The sequence below is a fragment of the Engraulis encrasicolus genome, chromosome 7 (assembly GCF_034702125.1).
Source record: "Engraulis encrasicolus isolate BLACKSEA-1 chromosome 7, IST_EnEncr_1.0, whole genome shotgun sequence".
Lineage (NCBI taxonomy): Eukaryota > Metazoa > Chordata > Actinopteri > Clupeiformes > Engraulidae > Engraulis > Engraulis encrasicolus.
Genome location: NC_085863.1, coordinates 44,311,453 through 44,319,986, shown reverse-complemented (window position 1 = coordinate 44,319,986; position 8,534 = coordinate 44,311,453). Strand labels below are relative to the sequence as shown.

The following is an 8,534-nucleotide window of genomic DNA, read 5'->3' as shown; positions in this document are numbered from 1 at the left end:
CAACTGAAGTCTGAAGTTATGCTGCATTAGAGGCTGTGTCTGGCAGCTATAGCTAGTTATCCAGCAGATACAGGGACAGATAGGGGAGATGTCCAACACACACACACACACACACACACACACACACACACACACACACACACACACACACACACACACACACACACACACACACACACACACACACACACACACACACACACACACACACTACCCTAACACCACAATGTACTCACTCAGACAAGGAGCATTGAGGGGAGATAGGAATGGAGAGATTGAGTGATACAGACAAAAGGAGGGAGAGAGAGAGCGAGCGAGAGAGAGAGAGAGAGAGAGAGACAGAGACAGAGACAGAGAGATATTTGAACGGTGGAGAGACTGGAGTCGGGTGAAAACAAAAAAGAGTGACAAGGACAAGAAGAGTGAAAAAGAACAGCAATGAGGAGCAAGAAGAGTGTAGGAGAGCAGAGAAGAGTGGAGGAGAAGAGGCAAAAGCAGGACAGGAGAAGAGAAGAGAAGAGAAGAGAAGAGAAGAGAAGAGAAGAGAAGAGAAGAGAAGAGAAGAGAAGAGAAGAGAAGAGAAGAGAAGAGAGTAAGGTAGAGGAAAGAAGAGAAGAGAAGAGAAGAGAAGAGAAGAGAAGAGAAGAGAAGAGAAGAGAAGAGAAGAGAAGAGGAGGAGGAGGAGAGAGCAGAGGACAGAGGAGAGGAGAAGAGAGGAGAGTAATAAGAGAGAAGAGAGTAAGGTAGAGGAAAGAAGAGAAGAGAGCAGAAGAGAGGAGAGTAGGGAGAGGAGATTAAGGTAGAGAAGAGAAGAGAAGAGAAGAGAAGAGAAGAGAAGAGAAGAGAAGAGAAGAGAAGAGAAGAGAAGAGAAGAGAAGAGAAGAGAAGAGAAGAGAAGACAAGAGAAGAGAAGAGAAGAGAAGGTAGAGGAAAGGAGAGAAGAGAGCAGAGAGGAGAGAAGAGAGGAGAGGAGAGGAGAGGAGAGTATGGAGAGGAGTGTAAGGTAGAGAAGAGAAGACAGGAGAGGAGAGGAGAGGAGAGGAGAGAAAAGTAGAGGAAGAGGATGATTTCAAGGAGAGCATGGGAAGGAGAGGAGATGGTAATAAGAGGTGAAAGAAGAGGCGATTGAGGGAGGACTGGAGGGAAGAGAACAGGAGAGGAGGATAGATGAGATGACAGGAGAGGAAATGTGAGAAGGAGAGAAGAAGCGTGGATGAGAGGAAAAGAAGAGAAGTGAGGAGGAAGAGAGAAGATAAGAGGTAGATTGTAGAGAATGAGAGAGGATGGATGGATGAGAAAAGAGGAAAAGTGAGGAACGACAATAGGGGAGCAAGGGTGGAGAGAAGAAGTGAGGACGAATACATGGGGATAGGAGAAGTGAGGAAAGGAGAAGTGAAGAGAAGAGAAGAGAAGAGAAGAGAAGAGAAGAGAAGAGAAGAGAAGAGAAGAGAAGAGAAGAGAAGAGAAGAGAAGAGAAGAGAAGAGAAGAGAAGAGAAGAGAGGATCGGAGAAGTGAGGAGAGGAGAAGAGAGGAGAAGTGAGGAGAGGAGAGGAGAAGACAGGAGAGGAGAGGAGAGAAGAAGAGAAGAGAGGAGAAGTGAGGATAGGAGAGGAGAGGAGAAGTGAGGAGAGGAGAAGACAGGAGAGGAGAGGAGAGAAGAAGACAGGAGAGGAGAAGTGAGGAGAGGAGAAGAGAGGAGAGAATCGGAGGGAATAGGGAACAGACGCGCAGTCAGAAGAGAGTGAGAAGGACACCCTAAAAATAAACATCGCAGGAGGCACGTGGTGAATGTGTGTGTGTGTGGGCGTATGAAGAGGGAGTTGCTGTTTTTTTGTGTGTCTCTGCATGTTTGCATTATGTCTGTAAGAATTTGTGCATACTATATGAATATGCATGCTTGTTTTTTCCTGTGGGTATATTCGGTGTGTGAATGTGTGTGTGTGTGTGTGTGTGTGTGTGTGTGTGTGTGTGTGTGTGTGTGTGTGTGTGTGTGTGTGTGTGTGTGTGTGTGTGTGTGTGTGTGTGTGTGTGCTTAGGAGGATTTACAAAGCTTTAAAAATGTTAGGAACCAGGGGGCACCACGGAAGGTTAATTTAATGAATTGCTAAGTCTACAATGCACGGTCTCAAAGCCCCTGAAGACAGATGAAACAAAAGGAGACTTCTAGAAATCAGCACCACGCCGTGCTGTGTTGTGTCGTGTTGGGGTTTTAAGGTGTCGTATTGGGATTCCCTGTGTAGGCTTTGTTGTGCTGTGTTGTGATGTGTATTGTGTACAATGTTACAATGCTTTCGTGTCTTCTGGGTGTTTCTCTTAGTTTTGTGGAACCCTGTGCTATAGCTATGCTATGTTGCGCACACACTTTTAACAGAAAGTCAGATCAACTGTTATCTCATATGTTTAACTCTATGCCTTTTATATCATCTGTGCTGTTCAGCATAAACCTTCAAAAATTAAAAGTATTTTTTAGGGCTCTTCAGCCTTTATTATTACAAGACAGTGTGAGAGTAGACAGGAAATGACTGGGAGAGAGAGATGGGGCAGGGCCGGGAATGCCACAGCGTCCCTCTAAAATCCCATTTTTTTAATTATTTATTTTAATTAGTGATGTTCCGATCGATCGGCTCCCAAAATGATCGATATTGCCTAGAAATAGCCTGATCGGCAATTGGAAAAACATGCCGATCAAAAAAAACGATTGCGAGATATTAAATTCCTGACACAACCTTTTTGCCTTAAGACCTACCGCTGAGATCCAGTCGGCACCTCTGGGCCTGCCAATGAAACTGCTTGTTTTGCCCTCTGTATGCTCCACTCGCTGTATGTAATGGCTCATCAAACGGTTCCTCTGTCTGACTGGCAGTGATTGGCACTGTGTGACCAGTGGTCAGAGCGTACGGAGGGGAAAACAAGTAGTTTCATGGGCAGGTCCACAACTATATTGGCAACTCTGTGTACAAATATTGACAGTAGGCCTTGGACTTAAAGTTTTGCAATGTGCCACATGGACAAATAAAGGACTTTAGACATTACGCAAATGTTGTCACAGAGTGGGGAGAGTATATTAGTTACACTGGCCTCAACATTTCAAACGCACTCTGGCTTCCCTACCTACAGACGGCTATCTTCTCTAATTGGGTGTGCAAAAAGGTGTTTTCACTGTATCACTATGGGTACGGGAGAGTCACATCATGAATCACCTGAGCAAATCATGGCAGAGTTCTTTCATATGCTCCCCAATAACTACATGGATGTGGGAATCGACGAGTCTCTGCTGATGTTCTCCGGGACGGACTCAACAGACCAACTGGTGGGATACTCATCCGACCTGCAGTCACAGCTCGCGGACGACCTCCCGGCATTCATTGGAAAGGTGGGCGAAATGGTGGGAGGCTTCACCCCTGTGCCTAACGCAGTGGGCCTGGGTGCATTCGTCCTCTCCATGATCCTGCAGATAGCCTTCGGCTCCATAAAGGGCTCGGGGGGCAACACGAAACCGAGCCCAGCGGACATGCTACGGCGAGTCTTTGCCGAAGAGAAAGCCTCAGAGGTGCGGGACCTGATGGACGAATACCTGAAACGCTACAAGATGTACCTGTACGATGAGCAGAGGCTGCTGCAAGAAACGGAGCGGCTGGAGAAACAACTGAGCCTACAGGTCACCGTACTGCAGAACTCCATCCAGGTGGACAAGCAGATAAGTTCTCGTGCTGTCAAGTACTGGGTGAACGGTGCTGTCTTCCATGTGCAGATGCTCATTCATATCGCCCGACTCAGGAAGAGGACTGGGACAGGAACTCAGAGCCTTGAGAACGCCAAAATAGCGGCGGGTAACGCTGCTGACACTTACCACAGGCACATGGCAGAAATATACGAGCAATACAAGAAGTACAAGTTGGATTCATTGAGCATGAAATATTACTCCCCCCCTTTCTGTCCCCCGACTGGTTGTAAGCCATCTTGTGCTATCAAGGAGACAGACATACATTTTTCAGATGATTTTAGTGCCAAGAAGTACTGTTCTTTGTCAAAAGACTCTTACGTGAATTACATTTTCTCACATAGCAAAAAAAATAGTGACATGCTGGTATACTTTGGTAATCTTCGTCACAATATCGACATTCTCGTCAACAAAAATGGAGACTTCCAAATTGAGAAACAACAGCGATCAGCGATGGCAAACCGCTCCTCGTGCCAATGCCTGACTCCTGCGATGTGTTTTTGGTGTCACACTCACATGACCCAAAAGACTGCGGGCGGGGACACAAACAAACACACAGACACACAGATGGAAAGGGTCATTGAAATACCTAACCCAACCCCCTCCGGGGGGCCTGGAAAATAATTTTGAATTAAATCACATGACCGACTATGTACAGTTCATTTGACTGAATACAGTATGAATACACGAATACAGACTGAATAAAACTTTGGTGGAATCATCCATAATCCCCTAATCCCTTCTGAATGGGTTAGAAATGAATAAAGTCAACCTGAACAGCAGTGCATGTGCCCAGTATTTCAAAGTTGTGTAATACAATAATAAAATCAATAGTTAAATGATTCATGTCATCACGTCCTGTATCTACCTACGAAATATCTTCTCTTTTTCATCTCTCTGAGGTTTGTTGTCAGCCTCCTCCTTGCCTAATATACAGTAGATTCATATTACAGTACACTGATTTTTGGGTCCATCATGCCCTTGCTTCCAGGGTTTTGGGTAGTAAAGCCACGTCTTCTGAAAACGAACTAATCCAGTGTCGCTCTCCAAGATCTAGTTGGCCTATGTGTGGAGTTATAAGGTTTTAAGGTTCAGGGGGCAATTACTTTTTTCACACAGGCTCATGCAGGGTTCATGGCATTATACTCTAAAAAATGAAATAATCACTAAAAAACTGCATTTTATGTTTGCGTGGGTCATCCTTATTTAACCCACTTTATCCTAAGCCCTTTTTGGGAAAAGGTGCCCTCTGCCTATTAAAACCTAAATATCTCAGCCTCCGAAGCACATAAAAAACATGCAAGAAGTTGCATTTAAAAGCTAGAACCTTCATTGTGCACTGTTCATTCAGCTCTAACATACCCACATTTTTAATAAAACTGCTCAAATCCCAAGAACCTGAATGCAGTGTATATGTCCCTCCAGGACACAATGGGTTAATGTGTACATTTGTTTGGTGATCTAAAAATGTGCGCCAAATGTGCAAAAAAGTTAAAAAAAAACAAAAAAAATCAGTAGGGGGGCAAAAACATATGCACCGCCCTGTAAGTAAGGGTTAACGTTCGGCGAGAAGGTCGCTACCGTGGAATAGCAGCACGACAGAGAGAATCTTTAGACCCCGACGCGGAGCGGAGGGGTCTTGTTCTCTCTGAAGTGCTGCTATTCCACAAAGCGACCGACTCGCCGAAAGTTAACCCGCTTATTATATGGATATACTTAAATGATTCACACATGGCGGGGACATTTCTTTAGGCCCATTTAATGTTAAGATTGTTGCTGCGCAAAACAAAACAGTGCCGTTGTGGAACACCGCTAGGAAACAGCTAGGTAGCCAGGACAACAGGTGTTGTCTATCACAGCAGCTGATTAGAGTCTTGTTGAAAAGTCGCTTTAGCAGTGGAAAAGTCTTGTTGCCATTGACAGCGGTCTGTTATAGACCAACCCGTCCGTTATCGAAAAATAACAGACGTGCGAACGTTGGGGAGCTCCGTTGAAATGAATGGAGCATTCGACCGATGACGTCACAACCATATAATAAGTAAGGGATAATGTATTGTCCACACGTGACTATAGGAAAATATTTTCCCGACGAGGCGAATAACTTCGGCGTCGGGGTGTTATTCCGCTTCGAAGGGAAATATTTTCCGATAGTCACGTGTGGACAATACACTGTANAAAATGCCCGTTGAAATTACGGCAAAAAACTGTCAAATTGCAACAGTCAGTGACCGTAAAATGTAAAACAGTTTATCTCTGTACTAAATATAGCAAGCCACTATTTAGTCAAAAAGCGCTACATAACTTTATTTTTGACAGGTGTCATATGTAGAAAATACTGGACTGTTCTCTGTAAACGAAGATATTGGAAAACACCGTTAAGTGAGATGAAGTAGTCAAGAAACGGTACATAACTTTATTTTTCACTGGTGTCAATATGTAGAAAATACTGAACTGTTCACTGAAAAGAAAATATTGGAAAATACCGTTAAGTGAAGATGAAGTAGTCAAGAAACGGTACATGACTTTATTTTTCACTGGTGTACACATATGTACACAGCTAATCTGCCAGAGTTAGACTGGTGTTCAGCCAAAATCTAAACATCAAGAGTTGTAGCAACACTACAGAGTGTTATTTGACTCCTCTGGATCCGAGTTGTTGAGCTAAGAGAGCTAGAGAGTTAATGTTTAACTCCCTAGAGAGTTATGAAAACACGCCTCCCCAATTTCCAAATGTTTTAGCAACATGAGCAGCCATTTTTGTTGAGTCCCCTATAAGTGAACCAAACTCAATCCTCTGTTAGTGAACCAAATTGTGAACCAACAGACAAAGAACTCTGTTCTGCTTTTCTTCACATTGTGTATACTACAAAAAGTAGGTGCTCTTTCTGGTCGTGTTAGGCTTTTTGTCCTCTTTTAGTCCAATAGATCTCTTGTGATTGCACTTGTTCCAGGTGTAACTTGTCAAACCACTGATAGGCTGGTTGTAACAGGCAGAGTTTGATGTCAGCACGCTATTTGATTAGTAGCCATCAATGAGTATTAACTTAGAGTACAACCCTTTGCATGTGTTCTAGTTCATCCTGCGAAAAATTCTCCACCGCAATATTTTTTTCCCTTATTGGACTTTGAGGCTTTGCCATCAGAGTTTTCGATTGAGAGGCAAATTGACACAGTAAACCTCTTCAAAATTCAGAATATCTTTTTTTGCATTCCTCCTACCCAACAGAAAGCAATGGAGGTTATAATGAATTAAATATTAATTACTCCACAGAAAACATATTGCCTGTCTGCTTGGCTCCAGGTGCCTCCACGTTGTAGATTTGACAGCAATGAAGCTGGCAACTGAATAAACTGTGCAACAGTTAAGGACTGCAAATGGCAACAGTTTGCACATTTTGCATTAATTCACTGTAACTTATTATTTATCCGGTAACAGCCTACAGTTTAGCCTCATTTAATGTGTAAAATATACCTATAGACTAGTATAATCTGAAAAAGTCTACCTGGGACAGTAATCCCTTGATTTAGTCTCTTAGAAGTAGCCCAGTCTATTTGAAACTGTCATTCTACCCCATCCAAATCAATCTATCAATCAATTCCTGACCTCACCTGAGTGCTAAGGGCTGTCATGCAATGATTAACTTACTGCCTGCACCTGTCAAATGCTTCATCACTCGGGTCACATGGTTCACTTGAACATGTATTTAAACAGGGACTGTTGCATTGTACTGCTCACTGGTTGCTAGCTAGCTAGGTGGCTGGCTGGCTGGCTGGCTGTAAGGCCGGCTGGTCGGCTGGCCTGCCCTCGCCTCGCCTCGCCTGGCCTGGCCGGCCCGGTTAGCAGGTCACGTTGTAAGGGTGGCTGCATGGCTTGCTAACTAGCTTGTTTGTTAGCTTGCTTGCCCCGCTAGCTTTGGCCTTCATTTTCCTTAAGGTTATTTTCAGGCCTTTTTAAAATAAAGAATGGATTTGCATACCCTTCATTGATGATACTAGACTGGTCCACCTGCCTGCACTAGACAATCTGGCAATTGGGCATTTATTTAGGTATCTAATTAAGTTGATGTTTATTGGACTCCAATGAGTTGAATCAGTCCAATCAGTTGTCTGTGATTGCAACTCTATAATTGGACTCACCTGAGTATAATCAGTCCAATCAGTTGTCTGATTGTAACTCTATAATTGAACTCACCTGAGTATAATCCGTTTTTACCGTAATTTATTTAATGGTACGTTTTGGCGACCACTGCTGCCATAATTTTACCGTAAAATGTAAAAAATAATAATACCGTTATTTATTTAACGGTAGGCTTTGGCAACCACTGCTGCCATAATTTTACCGTAAAATGTAAAAAGGAAATATACCGTTATTTGTTTAAAGGTAGACTTTGGCAACCACTGCTGCCAGCAATCTACCGTAAGAACAACAGTTCTTTTTTTACTGTGTACATTATCCCGCTTATTATACGGCTTTTACCAACATTAGAAAGCATAAATAGTTAACCAGTAGTTTAAAATAACATGTTTATTGCCATTTTATAGCGTGCGCAAAGAAAGATAGTTCGTGGAACGCTCATACTTTAAAAAGGTTACCAAGCAACAGAGTTTGGCTACTTTCTAACTTGTTACAGCCACGTTGCGTTTCAACCTGTTTGCAGGCTGCGTCGTTCACTGCGTGATATCTTCATAACAGGAATATTTCTATCTAATCGGCGACAGTATTCCAGAAAAAAGCATAGCAACCCAAGCACTGCTGTGCGCCCTGACCATCATTATCGATCCTGCTACAGGCAGAGAACTGTGCGCCGGATG

General features: G+C 43.5%; 2 protein-coding genes across 2 annotated transcripts in view; both read left to right on the top strand.

Moving 5' to 3' along the window:
- The window catches only part of cnksr2b (connector enhancer of kinase suppressor of Ras 2b), a 186,751-nt gene that overhangs the window by 66,169 nt on the left and 112,048 nt on the right, over positions 1 to 8,534 (top strand). The window lies entirely within an intron of this gene.
- Positions 3,104 to 4,564, top strand: LOC134452220 (uncharacterized). Its single transcript, XM_063202586.1, has one exon. The coding sequence runs from the start codon at positions 3,171 to 3,173 to the stop codon at positions 4,344 to 4,346; it is 1,176 nt and encodes a 391-aa protein (XP_063058656.1). The 5' UTR covers positions 3,104 to 3,170; the 3' UTR covers positions 4,347 to 4,564.

Excerpts from the sequence above, each read along its gene's own strand:
- LOC134452220 (XM_063202586.1), top strand. The coding sequence starts at position 3,171 with ATGGGTACGGGAGAGTCACATCATGAATCACCTGAGCAAATCATGGCA.